General features: G+C 51.4%; 1 protein-coding gene and 1 long non-coding RNA gene across 3 annotated transcripts in view; both read right to left on the reverse strand.

Moving 5' to 3' along the window:
• Nucleotides 1-16,195, reverse strand: part of LOC116238898 (uncharacterized) — a 67,692-nt gene that overhangs the window by 25,378 nt on the left and 26,119 nt on the right. The window contains exons 2-3 of one of the 2 annotated variants that reach the window (XR_016466117.1): nucleotides 15,021-15,090; nucleotides 32-65 (exon numbers count right to left, since the gene is read on the reverse strand). This is a non-coding gene — a long non-coding RNA (uncharacterized LOC116238898). The remainder of the gene's footprint in view (nucleotides 1-31; nucleotides 66-15,020; nucleotides 15,091-16,195) is intronic. The other variant, XR_016466118.1, reaches the window with a different exon arrangement.
• C4H4orf54 (chromosome 4 C4orf54 homolog) lies at nucleotides 3,900-13,504 on the reverse strand. The gene is made up of 2 exons (XM_090139306.1): nucleotides 9,564-13,504; nucleotides 3,900-7,864 (listed from the first exon to the last, which is right to left on the reverse strand). Exon 1 carries the CDS (start codon nucleotides 13,485-13,487, stop codon nucleotides 9,570-9,572), a length of 3,918 nt encoding a protein of 1,305 aa, XP_089995432.1. The 5' UTR covers nucleotides 13,488-13,504; the 3' UTR covers nucleotides 3,900-7,864; nucleotides 9,564-9,569.

Below are 16,195 nucleotides of genomic sequence, written 5' to 3' on the forward strand. Positions count from 1 at the left end.
GTTATCCAAATAAAATGACTTATATTAGTACCTTTTCGTTTGTTCCAGCAGCGGCTTCACAAAAACTGTGGAAAAAAAAAAAAACATTTTACATTTGCAACAGTGTTGCAGATTAAGAAAGAATATCCCAGTATCCATCCGATTTAATTTTTACAGGACAAGATGTGTGAGTGCTCATGACAAAAAATAAAATAAAAGGCCAGAAGAAAACCAAAAGCCCATGGGTTGCCTTGACAAAAAATGTATTACAAAAATATGAAAAAGACCTCAAGTATTTTCATGTTGTAAAAGACCAGGAATGCCCAACCTTCAGAAATCAAACTATAAACAGGATGGATTGCTATAAACAGATGCTTGCTGTCTTTCCTGACCATGCTGACGCAACTCTAGTCAAAACATAAATAAAACATGCAAAAATACAGTATAAAAAAAATTGTTTTGCTTTCATTCGCGGTTTTGTCTGTCACCTTCTGGGGTGGGATACACTCCCATTGGGAAGGAGTGGTTTTGATCGTTCAACAGGAACTATTTCATTCCCATCACATAGAACACAACAACACAATCAAAAAGACGGTGGCAGCTCCAGAGGGTGGTGTAGACTCCAAGCAAGATGAACCATATGCTGGAGGTCCCTGTTTGACTCTGCCCAGACGAACAGGCAGGTGTGACCTACCTGCTCCTCCTCCATGTCAACATTTACCAAAGATAAAGTATTTTTTGATTACAAAAGTTAATCCAGCCGTGGCCAAGTATGCCTCAACGACATCAAGTATGCCTTTCTCTCAAATGAGTGTGCACAGGTCTTAACATAAATATGTTAAATCTCTTGGACATACTGATCTGTGCATTTTATTTTTTCTATTTTCTCACCAACCCTCAGTACAGCTTCTTGAAAAATTGCAGGCTCATCTGCATTTCTGAAAACAGCTCTTAGGATGACGAGCCTGAAAAGGTAATTTGGGGTCTTTCACAACTTTAGCTGCATCCCTCGAAACTAAATTATATGGAGCCCATTCTACTCTTACATCCTCGTGGCTACTCCTGGGTATGGCAGCAATACATTTGTGTCTGAAGTTATCTGACCTTAACAGCTGGACATAATGGGGATGCCAGAAGGGTCTTAGTTCAACAGCTGGGTAATGGAAGGCAATGGTCTACTTACGTGGGCTCCATAGCTACAGAAACAACAAAACTGACGGTCCTCTAAAATAAGGTGAAATTAATACATTGCTTAATCCTGCATTTGAAGAGAAAACACACTTAGGGCTATAACCACAGCAAACGCTATGGATGCTTATCAAACCATGGAGGGTGAATGACAAATATATAACATACATTTTAACAACCTATTACATGTACTTTTAAATAATTGGTAATGGTAGCAACTGAAGATTATTTTATGCTGAAGTATACTGAAGAGCTAATGCTCAGTCCTTACCAAGCAAAAGCCACTGACAGACAAAACAATAATAATAATTCAGGAATTGGAATAATAATTCCAAAAATAACTCATTTGAAAAAAGAGACTGTGAAACTTTTCCCTGGGATTTTGAAAGACTAATAATTTTTAAAGATGTTTTTCATATACTCTTCAAAAAGTACTTAAATTTCAGGATTCAGTTTCTTCCTCCACTCCTAAACATCTTGTGCACAGAGCAACACTGAAAGATCATTGGTTTGGAAGGCAGACTTCCTCCAAGATGGAGGCTCCATTTCTTTCTTCCATTAAATAACAATAAAAAGGCTCTGAGAAATGTCCGAAGAAAAAATTTGGTAAGCAGAACAAAAAGAAGCCTGTTCTCCTGTGCCAGATGAAGAAATAAACAGAACGTGAAATGCAGTTCAGGTTTTTTCTTAAATCCATGGGAAATATTATGAACTAACCCATCAATGCAGTTGGCTGTTCATGGACATTAAGACCAAACATCATGATTCTTGTAAATCATAAACAACTTGATCATAAGAAATTGCTAGTAAGATTTGTCCTTTCTTGACAACAGTGGACACCCAATGCCTACGTGTAAACAGGGATGAGCTCAGAATAGCAATCAGGCAAGCTGACAGCATCTTCCATTTATTTTGTCAGTGAGAACATGATCATCAAATCAATTATTTTATTAAAATGAATCAATTATCACTGAATGATGCTAGCTGAACACACATTCAGCAGCTTGTAAAATACTTAGCCCAGATTTCCAGGAAACATGCTACTGATGAAGTCAGCTCTAGTTTATGAAGGCATCTTGTGCAGTTTGTCTGGCTACAGAGAGATTACAGAACAGAAAGAAATGAAAACCCTCAAGTATGGATATTTTTAGGATTAAAGCACACATGTAATGCATGATATGGTGTCCATGTACTTTAGAAGACAGAAGAATTTTTTTAAAAATAGCAAAATAAACAGAAGTTCTGATTAAGCAAGGTTGCATTTTCAACTTGAAATGTGTACCTGGTCTGAGTAAGGTCAAGGCAAAGCAGGGCAGTTGCAGAATTGGACTTTCTACTGTCAGGTTCTAATTTGGTAACTAGATGATAGGTACTTCAAAAACAGAACAGGTGGATACAGCTTGGGCTTGTCAAGCCAATTGCTTGTTTGCTATAGTGACAATGCAAGATGATAGCAATTATGAAATGGGATTCTCCCTCCCCTTAAAACACACCACTTGTTTTATCCCAGATTGCTTGTTTACACTTAACATCAGGGAACTGCTCCTCCTGCGCGACTCCCATTCCTTCTGACAACAAATACTGCATTTCTACCTTCTGGTCTCATCACTCCTACCAGTGATGTTTTGAAGACCATTTGGAAACTCAAAGATTTTATTCACCAAACCTTGTAAATTCCAGAAATATTTCACCCGATTTGTCAGATTAATTTGAAGCATTTGGATTCTTGTACTATAAGAGGCATTGCTGGTTGATGAAGACTGGCCACAAGACTGGGCTCCTTGAGGACAAGTGAGAGTTCATTTCCCCATGCATACTTATTTCTGACCTGCTTAGTAGAGGTTTCAGCTTAGAAGACTCACCTAATATCCAAAACTAGCAGTGATGGGAAGAGCACTTCACAAAGCTGCATAGCAACCAGGCTCCAGTGACTCTTCTTAGAGAAAAGTAAACGAGCAGATCCCAGATTTTCCTGTTGACAATCTCAGTCCCCTTTGCAGTTTCATTTGAAGGTGATTGATATCTCTTCTGTCTGTTCTGCTCCCACACTTCATTTGATTTTCTTCTGGTCACCCTTTGACAGCCCAAGATCGCCCAGACTGCTCCTGCTGAGACATGGCTGCAGGACTCCACTTTCCCGAATCTGTTTCCCCCTTATCTCAGTTCTTCCTGTCTACATCTTCACTTGGTTGATTTATATGTCTATATGTCCATATAAAAATCCTTAGCTACATATTAGTAGTTACATCACTGATGGTATTAATTATATTAAACACAAGGCTCTGGTGCAAATTTCAAAGAGCCCAGAGAGAGGAAGAGAGAACTATTAGAAACACCAAAACACACTTTAACCATCAAATCTGTGCTTTCATATTTGGTGTCTTGAAATGATATGGCAGATTCGTAACAGATACCTGACTGTATTACTTGTAAATGATGAGGTAACAATCTGCTTTCCCTTAACTATCTCAGGCATGTGGTTAAAAAGATTATAAACACACAATAAAATGCATATATTAAAATACAGTATAAAGTAAATTTGCCTCTTACATACTGAAGACTTAAGACACTGTGACAGCTCAGGGACAGTGAGCGTGGGGCTTCTAATTTGCTCTGCATTGAAATCTTCTTTACTGTTCACACATTCTGACAAACAGTGCCACTGCTAGCTGTTCTGCATGACAGCAAAGGGAACTCTGCAAAAATATGACCAAGTAGGCTCATTTGAAGTGTATCTTTTACTGAAAAATACATTTTATTTGTCATAACATTCAAACAAAACAAAACAAAAAAAACCCACCCATAATACAAATGCTTACTCATTCAACTACAACCTTCGGTATCCGGCAGTTCCAACCAGTCTGTTCTCAAGCGATACCGACGTCTCGAGGTGTCCCTGACGTGTAGTGCAATTCCCGGAGTCACTCGGCTTCCCTAACATCCCAGGCTCACGGCACTCAGCAGCAGGATTGCTCCAGGCTTCAGCTGCGTGCTCCCACAGTGTCGCCTACATTGGAAGCAGCTCAGAGTCCATTTTTCTCTAATTACAGCTTTATTTTTCCATGTTATCCACACAACGCTTTCACGGCATTTTCCTGTTTGCCTTATAACTCACTGCTCTTCCATCAGACATACCACCCACATTCTAATAGCAATCACTGCCCTTTCTTCACACGTGCACTTTTAAATACCTTTACACTATAACCCACCCCCTTAAAAAGAAGGGGATCAAGTAAGAAAAAAATGGAAAAAAAGAGGGATGGGGAAGAAAAAAAACACAGAGAGAGGTGGAAAAACACAAGTATTTTTAAAGTACTGTATGCGTTCTTGGGTAGTGACAAGTCAATGGTAATTTATGAGAATTAGGAATGACACTTCGGCCATCAGCACTAAATAGTAGAGGCACCTTTGAATGCAGACAGGAGGAAAAAAAAAAACAAAAAACAAACCACACACAACCCATAAATACATTTGAAATCATTCACCAGGGACTTCACTTTACTCAAGCGAAACTGACCCCGCTGCGAAGGACTGGAGCCACGCTCAAGCATCACTCCAGTCCCACTGAACCTAAAACTCATGGCTGCAACAGGCCTTGAACCCTGCCGCAGGGTTGAGAGGGAACCCAAGTGGTGGGCAGGCCTTTCCCCATTGAATTTCAGCTGCAGTGTGCTGTGACCGCACTGTGAAACATCTAATACAAGCAGCTTGTAGGCCCCAACACCAAGGGCTTGCCTCTCACCCAAGATACGAAGTTATGCATCACTCCATCAGAAGGAGAAACTCACCCCTGGCTATCCTGGGGGAGCACCACATCCCCAGATTTTTTTCCAACAGTCTTTTCTGGCTGTATCTGCTGTGTGCCAGGCTTAAGCCCAGGCTGGATGCACACTGTGTGAAGAACCATGGGCTTGGCCCTGCATGTTACTGGTTGCTCTCAGCCCAGTTCAGCAAAACATCGTGCTGTCAGGCCAAAAACCACCATGGCCCCAGGAAGACCTCAGGAATCTCCTCAGGGATCCAGAGCCAAGGTGCGGGAGGGCTTTGCTGGGCTGGGCAGCTCAGCTCCCTGCAAAACCCACCCCTCCATGCAGGCATGTGCAACGTTTGGTAACAGACAAAATCTAGCAAACACTGTATGACATTAGAAGTGATACATTCTACTGAAGAAATCTCCCCTGAGAAAATAAAGTAGCTGTTGGTATCACCTCATGTCATTGCTTTCATCTCTACAGGCAGTTAAAATAATAGTTTAAAAAAACAAAACAAACAAAAAAAAAACATACAAAATTTTCCTCAAACAACTACGTTTTGAAATCCTGGGCACTTGTTTCCTAGGCATTTTTTCCCTTCAAGTACACTGGGTAAAACTGTAAACCCTGAGTTTGTGTGTGCAAACCTATGTCTTGTAAACCACAACATGAAACTTCACTCTGAGCACCGATATAAGAAAAGGTAGCACGCAAATATTTTTAAACATGAATGCTAATATTGTAATGTATGTACCATACACAGCTTTGTCCCAGTGGACAACTTACTCTGGTACCTGCGCTGTCCTGCAGTCCAAAGCACTGTTTTAACACTGATGGTCTACTGGTAACATACACAAAATTACTGAGTAAAGAGAACGGGGAAGAAGCATTCATTTTCCATAAGAGGCATTTAGCCAGAATCCCAGCAAAAAGTTAAGGCTTGTAACTGCAGATCAAATGACAGAAATGCAGAAACTTAAGATTACATGCTACAAGTTCTAGTCGGGCACTTCAAGCTCTTAAAAAGGGTCAGAATATTATTTTTAATTAGATTTCCATAACAATGAGATAAATGAGAAGATCCATATTACATCAGTCACTATATGTATACATGCAGTGCATCTCATCCTGAGGGCAATGTCAAACAAAATCTCACACCTATGAGGACAGCTGTAGCTGATTTTTGTGTTTTGCAAATTACTTGTGGAAATGACAATTTGGGGGGAAAAATGAATGTAAAAAATTACTTTGTCAGGTAAAATAAATCAGCACAGCCAAAGACTTGGTTCTCATGTAGAAAGATCATGAAAATAGCTAAATTCTGCACAAAAAAAAATAGTAATAGAATATGATCAAAAGCCCAGTAAATGTTTCAAATTACAAACTGCTCAGTTGAACATTCACTTTATAATAACACAAGCACTAATGCTGACAGCATCTATCTCCTTCACAAGAGTGCAATAGCTGTGCTATTCCATTTGCACCATGTTTCACACAGTGCTGCCTACCCACCAGATCTTTTCTGTTCTAACACTGAATGGATGAAATTAACTTTTCAGGATTTACTCAGTTTAAAAGAGCAAAAAATGCTAATGAATAATGCATATACAAATATATTTATATTCTAAATAAATAGAAAGGTTTACAAATAACTTGAATGCTTCTCCATCACAAGTTTGGAAACTGGTGGAATAATTCTCTTCTTCCTGTTAGCGTGACAATTATTTAGAAGTAGGCACAGGAAAACCCTGCACATGGCAAATCATTAAGTACAGGCTTTGGGGGTTTGCATTTAGATTTTAAATTTTCAACGTTTCATCTTGAGAAATTTTTACACTAAATAACTTAGGTTTGATCTTATGCTTACAGGCTTCTCAAAGGGCTTCACTGGACTGAAACTGGGCAAGAAACACGGCAGTTTAGTTACATCTGCATGTTCATAATTCTTTTTTACTGAGAAAAAGTAGTTGCTGTCAGCAAAATCATCAGTCTGAGCAACATTGGACACACGCTCACAAGTCACTGCATTTTGAGCGACTATGGAGCTTCTTGTTTAAAAGAGAACTGTTTTCTTAGGAAATAAAGATAGCATGGATGTGGCCCTCAGGTGAACCTGTCAGACACTGTTAAATGACTGTGTGAATGGAATTGGAACAAAGAAGTTTCTCTCAGGGGAATCACTAGGAGTATCGGCAATGTGGCAGTTTGAAACAGAAAAGACTGCAGCCTTAAAGCAAAATAAATGCTGTCTTCTCCTTTAGAACTGAGATCTACAAATATTACATCCATTTTCTTTCCAGTATTTCAACACTGTGATAATTAAGGCAACTTGTGATGTTCAATACAGTACAAAGAAGCAAACAAAAAATGAAAGCAATCAAACATATCTTCCAATATTTACACAATCTCTTTTGAACCATGCCAAAAAATAAACACTACAAATGACTTGAACACTACAGTTCTCTCTGTTTGCAATTCAAAGTGCATGACTATAGAGTACAAAATAGAGATCTGACCTTATATTGGCAGCAAAACCTATGGGGATGATTGTGATGTGCAGCAGTGGCAGAGAGCTGAGTGTCTTATTTCTTATTCAAGAGTCATGTGGCTACATTGGCTAATCCCAAGCCACTGCATGCACCTGGAGAAAACTGTGCTTTGATCCAAACCCAAACACAGCTCTATTTGCACACTCTGTTTTACAGACAGCTGCAGCAGCCACACCACTTTCAGCCACATACAAAGTCTGCAGAGCAGCTTCCATACAAAAACAATTGTGCAGAAAATAAAGCAGTGATTTACTGTTGTTGAGGAAACCAGAAACTTGCACGCTTGTTTTGTATGAAGCAAAAAAATTAGAAAACTGTAGAAGCAGTTTTTAGGATGAATGTTTGGAGTTACCAGATGTATTTCAATTAAAGGAGAGTGATCCTTCCTCCTTGGCCCTGTAAGGAAAAAAACAATCATTAATAAAAAGTAGATTCTTAGGGAACTGCCACAAACATTTAAGCAATTGTTTCTACTCCAGAAAAGCATGCAGCATGTCCTTCACTGCTACAGTATTCTTACTATAAATTCCCCCAAACTACTGCTAAGGATGAAACAGCAGCATCCCAAGATTTTAAACAAAGTGCTCAATGCCAGGTTGGGTGGGGCCCTGGGCAGCCTGCTCAGGTGGGTGGCAAGCTTGTCCACAGCAGGGATTTGGAACAGGGTGGGCGTTAAGGTCCCTTCAAACCCAAACCATTCTGTGATTCTGTGAATCTATAGTCAAGCACCCCTGTATGTTCAGCAGAACCAATCCTAATGTGTTGGGTGTGAAGCACACACTGCCTTAATTCCCTTCTGGGGAGCACTGTGTATGTACATCACAAAAGTACAAAGCCATCTATCAGGGATTTTCAAGCAAAGGCTTACATTGGCCTGGAATGTCTATGTGTTCAGTGCTCAGTCTGGGATAGCCAGACAAGTTTTCTGATTTCAGTAGCACTAGTAACCATACACAGCTGGGAAATGCAGGTGCCATAGTTTACTTACAGGCCTTGGAAGTGAGGCTCGGCACCCAGCACGATGCATATGAGCGAAAGAGCCCATAACCACGTGTGCAAGCATTTGCAAAGTTAAAACTTAAGCTGGCTCAGGAAAGCATCCCGAAGCGCTGCTGGTGGTGTGCAGCTGAGGGCTACATAAAATCTCTGAGGCAACTCTGGACTGAAAGAGGAGTTTGGAAATAGGCTTTGCTTCAGCAGCCATATGAAAGAAGGGCAGCAGGAAAATCAAGGTAAGAACTGAGCTGCCAAAAGGGGACAGAGGCCAAGCCAGGTGAGTCCCTGATGTGGTGATATGGTTTGTGAAAAAGAAAGAAAATAAAAAAGGACATGGAAAAGAAAGAAAATAAAGAAGGAAGGGAGATACATCCTTTATGGGAAGATACCGAGGAATGGAGAAAAAGTATGGCTCAAGCTTCAATTCAGGTAGAAAAAATGGGACACAGCCAGCTCAGTGTGTCATCCATACCAGCCGAAGCCACATCTAAGCAATGGAATCTGACTGCTTCTCAAAGCCACAGCCTGACAAACCTGACCTCATGAGAGAGCAATCCTAGTGAAAAATGACTGACAGCTCCTACCTGAACCTGTGTGAAACACAGAACTGCCACTTCTGCTTCTGCTCTGGCATCGCAGTTTCTTGTTAGGGGAAAACCTACCCCAAGCAAAGCCGCAGATGCGATCAGAAAGATGAAGACAAAAGGGTAAGAAGGGAAACCGTGAGAGTCACAGAATCATAGAACATCTAGAGTTGAAAGGGACCCACAAGGTTCATCAAGTCCAACTCCTGCCTCCACACAAACCACCCAAAAATCAGATACTGCATCTGAGTGTTGTCCAGGCGCTTTTTGAGCACCGGTAGATAATGAGAGAAAGAGCCAGGTGGGGACAGCGAAGTTATGAGGACAAATAGAACCGCTGAGTTTGTAGGAGGATCCAATACGACAACGGGGGAGAAGCACTGCAGAACCCAACGGATGCCCGATCCTGGATTTGCCCTCCGACCCAAATGGAAGAGGTGAACCCTTTTCCCAGGCTGTCACCAGGTGCGCTAAGGGGTAGCGCACCCCCTCAACCGCTGCCCCTCGGTACTCACCGGCGCTCAGCGGTGCTCCACCACCAGCCGCATGGTCGTGCCGTCGAAGGAGGGCGGTGCCACGAGCCGCGAGCCGCCGCCGGGCGCCGTGATGCTGACGAGCGGTTTGGCCTCAGCCGCCCCGCGCCGCGCCGCCGGCCCCTGCCCGCCGGGCACGTAGTAGGGGCCCTCGGGTTCCGCCGGGCTGCCCGGATCGGCCGCGCCGCTGCCTTCGCTGCCCGGGTGGGAGAGCGGGCGCGGCAGGGCGCCGGCGGGCAGCACGGCGGCGGCGGGCAGCAGCCCGGGGTACAGCATGTAGGCGGCCCCGAAGGCGCCGGCGTTGAGGGCGAGGGGCGACAGGGGCAGCGGCAGCGGGGCGACGGCGGGCGGCGGCACGGGCACCTCCACGTATTGCCCGCTCTCGGGGTCGAAGAGGCGGCGCTTGGCGGGCTGCTGCGGCGGCGCGTCCATCAGGTAGTACTGCCCGCTGCTTACGTCCAACAGCACCCGCCGCTGCGGCAGCGGCTCGGCCGCGGCCACGGATGGCGAGAAGCAGAAAAACGGCGCCGGCGGCGCGGCGGCGAAGGGCGGCAGGACCGGCGGGAACAGAGCGGCCGCGGCGTCGGGAGACGGCGGGGCGGCGGAGCCATCGGCGGCGGACGGCAGCCCGGGGCCGCCCGCGGGAGGGGCGGCGCCGAAGGGCACCGGGGCGGGGCGGCCGCCGCCCGCCGCCGCCGCCGCCGTCGTCGTCGCCACCGCCGGGGCGGGCCCGGGTCGCGCGGCGGCGAGCGGCAGGGCCAGGTAGCCGTCGCAGTCCGCGCCGCGCTCCGGCTCCGCCCGGCCCTCGCCGCCACCCGCCGGGAGCCGCGGGGCTCGCGGAGCCAACGCCGCCGCCGCCGCCGCCGCGGGGCCCCGCACGCCGCCGTCCGCCGGGGGCTTGGCGGGCGGCGCGGCGGCGGCGGCGGCGGGGCCGCGGAGCGTGAGGAGGGCGCGGGGCGGCGCGGGGCCGCGCTGGCGCTGCCGGGCCAGGCTCTCGAAGGCGGCCGCCTTGGCGGACACCTTGTCGGTCGCGGCGGCGGGGTTGGCGGCCCGGCGCGGCAGTCGCTCTCCTCCCGCCGGGCCCGGCCCCTTGTTCGCCGGCTCCTCCGCCTTGGGCGTTGGCTCAGCGGCGAGGGGCGGGCGGGGCGCGGCGTCGCGCTCCTGGCTGGCGATGAGGGACAGGACGTGGCTGCCGGTGATGGGCAGTGGGTCGCTCTTGCGCTTCCACTCGCGCTTGCTGAAGCTGTACAGCTCCTCCATGCTGCGCACCGCCGCCGTCAGCTTCTCCAGCGCGTTCTGCACCGGCGCCGCCTTGCCCTCCTCCCGCGTGTCCTCCTCCGCGCCGCGGCCCTTCTCGGCGGGCGCCGGGGCCGCCTGATGCCGCCAGGGCGCGGCCGACTTGGCGACGATCTTAAGCACGGCGGGCTGCCGCGGGTCACTCTTGTTGGGCGCGATGGTGGCCACGGGCAGGCGGCCCGAGGTGCGGTGCACCAGCACGGTGCCCTCCGGCGGGCAGCCCAGCGCCCGGCCGCCCGCCGCCGCTTTGCTCCCCGCTTCGGCCGGGCCGGGCTGCCGGTGCTCGGCGCCGCCCTGCTCGGATCCCACGCTGCCCCTGTCGCTGCTGTTATCCGCCGAGTCGCCGCCGTGGGAGCCTTTGATCAGCTTACGCACGTCCCGCACCTGATGCAGGGGAGCCTGCGCCTTGCCCTTGCCCTCCCGCACGTCGCGCACCAGGAACTGCGGCACCCTGTCGGAGCCGTCGGCCCGCGGAGCCCTGTGGCTGGTGTCGGGCGGCCGGGCGGCCAGCTGCGGCGTCAGCAGCTGCGCGATGCTGAACGGCGGCTCGGCGGGCGGCCCCAGGCTGATCTTGATCTCGGGGAGCCGCGGCCTGGCGGCGGGCGGCGAGGCGGCGGCAGGGCGCTGCCCGGCGGGCTCCTTCTCCTTAGCGGCGTGCTCCTTCTCCTTAGCGGCGTGCTGGATGCCGGGCACGAACAGGCGCGACAGCTTGGTGGCCTTGCCGGCGGCCGCCTCGCCCGGCTCGAGCCGCGGGAACGGCTTCGCCTTGCCGCCGGGCGCCCGCTCTTCCTTGCTCTCCGCCTCCCGCTCCTTCCATGACCTGAAGGCGCTGTGCTGGCTGCGCAGGAAGGTGGCCCTGGCCGCCTCCGAGCCGCCCCGCCGGGCCTCGGCAGCCTCCTCCGCTGCAGCTCTCTCCTGGCTCCCCTCGCGCGGCGTCGACGCTTTGGAAGCCGGCGAGCGCCCGCCGCCGCGCTCCCCCGGCTCCTCTGGTGGCGGCGCGCCGTGCTCCGAGCCTCCCTCCGAGAGCCGGGAGCTCTGCCGCTGCACGCCGCCCTCCCGCGGCCGCCCGCCGCCTCCGGTCCCAGCGCCGGGCTCCGGGTCGCGGCCGGCGGGAGGCGCGGCGCCGGGCCCCGCCGAGGACGTGTCGGTGAGCTCGCCCCGCTCCATCTTGAACTCGTGCTCCAGCTGCATCTTCTTGGAGATGACGTTCTTCAGCAGGCTGGAGGCGAACCTGGACTTCTTGCTGGCCTCCTCCTCATCGGGGCGGGCGGCCCGGCCGGGCTCCCGCATGCTGAGCGTTCCCCGGGGCGGCGGCGGCGCTTCGACGTGCGCGATCTCGCCGTCCAGCTTGCTGACCACGAACTGCAGCGCTCTGCTGGGCGCCTTGCCGGAGCGCACGCACAGCTGCCCGCCGCCCGTCGCGCCCCGCGGTCCCAGCGCACCGCACTTGAGGTCCAGGTAGGTGGACCAGCGGTTGACGCCCAGCGCATGGTCGGAGAGGGAGGCGGAGGAGGCGCGGGAGCCGAGGCTGAGGGTGTCGAAGTAGGGGTACGCCAGGCTGCGGAAGGCGCGGGCCGTCAGGTTGCGCACCTCCTTGTCGGCGTCGTCCAGTTCGCTGACGGCGCTGGAGGCGCCGCTGGAGCAGCCGCCCGCCTCCCTGGCCCCGCAGCGCGTCTGCAGGCGCGCGGGGACGGCGATGAACTTTTTGGCGTGTTGGCGGCCGGCGTCCTGCCCGAAGCCCGCCGCGCGCTCCGGGGCCGCGGCGACGCGGAGGCTCATGTCGCCTTCATGCTCGGCGGCGTAGATTGCGTCGCGCTCTTCCCGCGCGGCGCTACACTCATTTATAGCCCGCGAGGCCGCTTTGATTGATAGGAGGATGTGTCCCGCGGGGCTCGCTCCCGCGCCGCCGGGCCGCCGAGGCGCGTCGCTGCCCGAGCTGCCGCCCGCCGCCTCGCTGCCGCTGCCCGCGCTGTCCGCCCGCGCCGTGCGCTCGCTGGGCGTCGTGCTGAGGTAGCAGCTGTTGTCCTCCTCCGTCGGCGTGTCGCCGGGGGTCTCGTCGCTGCCGAAGGAGGCGTAGTCCACGAAGGAGTAGATCACGTTGTCGTCCTCGAAGTCCCAGCGGGCGGCCAGCCCCGCGTCGAAGTCCATATCGTGGTCCACTTCGCTCAGCTGGATCTCCTGCGTGCTGATGTAGTGCGGCCCCGCCGCGCCGGGCGCGCCCCCGGGGGCTCTCCGGGAGGGGCCGCCGGCCCCGCGCCCCGCTCCGGCCTCCTCGTCGCTCTCGCAGCCCAAGGAGGAGGAGGAGGTTTGGCCCCCGGCCGCCGCCGGTTCCTCCGCCCCCCCGCCGCCCGCCGCGCTGCTCGCCGAGGGGCAGGAGGAGGAGGACGGCGACCCCGGCCCCGCGCCGCATCCCGGGGCGGCGGCTTCGGGACGATGCCCTGCCGGGGCCGGGCCCTCCGCGGCCGCCGCCGCCCCGCCGTCCGCCGCCCCGCTCGCCCGGGCCTCGCTCTCTGCTCCGGCCGAGACGCACACCTCCGCGTACGCCGCCTCCTCCTCCTTCCCGGGGCACCGTCCCCCGGGACCGGCGGCCGGCCGGCCGGCAGCGTCCATGCTGGGGCCGGCGGGCGCGGCAGTGGCCCGAGGGGGCGGGCGGGCCGCCCACCCGGCCCCCTCCCCTCGGCGGGAGTGGCCCGAGGGGCCGGGCCCGGCTGCGCCCGGGCGGCGGCGGGGGTTTGGGGGGACTCCGGACCGGGCGTGGGGCGCGACTGGGCGATCCTCCGCCTATAGATAGAGCCGGCGTCACGCGTGCCGCGGGACAGGTGGCTGTTTGAAACGCCCGGCACCGGCAGCGGCGGTGCTGTCGGGTGCCGGAGAGCCCCGCGAGTCTCGGCCGACACCGAAGGGCATTTCGTGGGCTTTTCTGAGCCCAACCCGAGCGATTCGCCGAGCGGTCGCAGCAGTGGCACGGCTCCCCTCCCCCAAATCGCCGTGGATGGGAATGGCGAGCTGTCAGATCGCTAGGAGACAAAGGATGGCCGGCGAGCAACGCCTAGGAGCGGTCCTGGGGTACAGTATGCAGCTAGCAGCCGAAATTCATACGTTCGGAGCCATACAAGCCCCTGCACGCTCGGCGAATTAGCTGGCGTTGGGCTGACGTTAGGTATCATCTGGGGGAGGGCTGTCAGAGTCCCCCACACAACACCACCGGTCGTGCTCCCGCAGTTGCCCGGGTGCTTCGTGCGCAGGGGGGGAACGCGGTGGAGAGGCGAGGCCCAGCCCTCTCCCCTAGCAGTTCCACACCAAAGAACGGGTTTTCTGGTGCTCCTGGCCCTGCAGTGGGGCTGCTGCACTGGCACTCAGATCCCGATGCTTGCAGCATTCCCACAGATCAGTTCTTTGTTTTTGAAACCTGCACAATTACATTTTTAAGTGGTAACCGTTGCTCACAGACCCAGGCTGAGATCCCCAGCCAGCATCCCCACCAAAATGAGCGTTTATACTGTCTGGTTTCCAGCTGTGGCAAGACATGGTTATTCTGTTTTCCTGTAGCAGTATTTTGAACTGGATTCACTCAATTGCACAAAACCAGCAGATGATTTTCACAACCGAGGCTAAGACCATAGCAGAGCACTCGTATATGTATGCTTACAACACTTAGAATGCTTACAGCTCCACCACAGAAAAAATCCACACCTGTTCCCCACGGGAACATATGCATGCCTCAGGCATTTGCACCAGCATCCTCTCCCTGGCACCAAGGTGTGCCACACTAAACTCAGCCACTTCAAGCCCTCTTCCCCTTGAAAAAAGCAAACTGGTAACATCTGGCCTAAGTGTCCTACATGTATTGGAAAATGGGAAAAATTGAGAGGGATTTCCTCCTCTTTTTTTTTTTTTTTTTTTTTTGTGGGTCAGAAGTTTCTGCCCTGACATGGTGCCAGCCCCCCAGAGCTACTTTGCTGTGCGCCTGGCCCAGAGCAAGGTGCAAAATTCCCTGAGAGGTCAGCCTGAATTCCTCCTTCCCAGCCTTCCCCCTAAGCTACCTTTGTGTAGGCTTCTGCAGGACCCATTTCAGAGGTGCCTCCAAATCCCTGGGTATTCCACAAGGAGCACAGCCTGTACAGTGTGTAAATTGGTCCTTACCCAAACTTCTCCTTGTCCCACTTCAGGGCATCAGACACAGCTTGTGATCGTTCAGCGAGATTTTTCTTCCCTAGTGGATAAAGAAGTAAAGTTTAGTATGTGTGAATGGCCGAGTGGTCAATGTGTGCCAGGGCACACCGACACTGATAACTCACAGCTCAGACTCAGGACAGGCAACAATGCCATTCGCTGACTCAGGAGACCAAAAATAAACAGTTTTTTATTTTCAACAGTGACCAAGATGTGGAAAATATTGAAAAAGACCGTTTGTTCTGATCTGCTGATTTGTTCCATAGTTTGTGTAGCTGTCAAGTTATTGGCACAAACAAATAAAGTATCCTTTGAAAAACCAAGCCAAAGAATTTAGGAGAGACAGCACAGGCTGAATTTCTTTCTTGTGTCTGGGGATCAAAGTTCTTTAGCACCTTTGGAAAGCTGTGGATTTCTTTCTTGAAAATTGTCTGCATCTACTGCAGTTGCCAGACAAAACCTATAGCAAGAGATGCGTGAGACCTGTTTGCTACCTGCCAAATGGGAAGGCTGTCTCCATCCGGTATTCTTGCAAATAGCAATTTCTCTCTCTGATCTGGCAAAGCATCTCATTTTTTAATATTGCTGGCAAAATATCTCATATTAATCTCCAATTAATAATCTAATGAATTTTATTTAATAATGTTGGAAATCAGTAATAAATACATCACCTTTATAATACTCTATATAATACTCTTTTGTTTTCACCTTTAACTATCTCTGGCTCATTAAAGGTGCCAATGTGTATGATTTCCAAATCGAAAACTGTTGTGAATCTGTCCTGACAGTCAAATAAAATTTGCGTATCAAATGCCTACCAATAAAAAAGTCTGCAACTTCAAGTTCTTTGTTACAAAAGCTAAGGCAGACTGTTCCGCCACAGTAAAGCTGATGGAAACTTTCCAGACACACTGAGTTTGCGCATCCTACAACACATCACTCAGAGAAGCAGAGTGGGGATGGAGAAGGGATTTCAGAAGAGGGACCAGAGCAGAAAAAAGAGGTTCCAGGTGAGGGGAGGGAGACTGGGGCAGAGCTGCGGTGCAGGAGGCATGGGGGGATTGCTGCCTGAGCTGGCACAAGGGCAGCAGCATGCATGAGGGGTGGTGGAGTAAGCAGAGGGGAACAGCTTTGCAGAGCAATCC

Source organism: Phasianus colchicus, chromosome 4, assembly GCF_987193195.1.
Source record: "Phasianus colchicus chromosome 4, bPhaCol1.hap1.1, whole genome shotgun sequence".
Lineage (NCBI taxonomy): Eukaryota > Metazoa > Chordata > Aves > Galliformes > Phasianidae > Phasianus > Phasianus colchicus.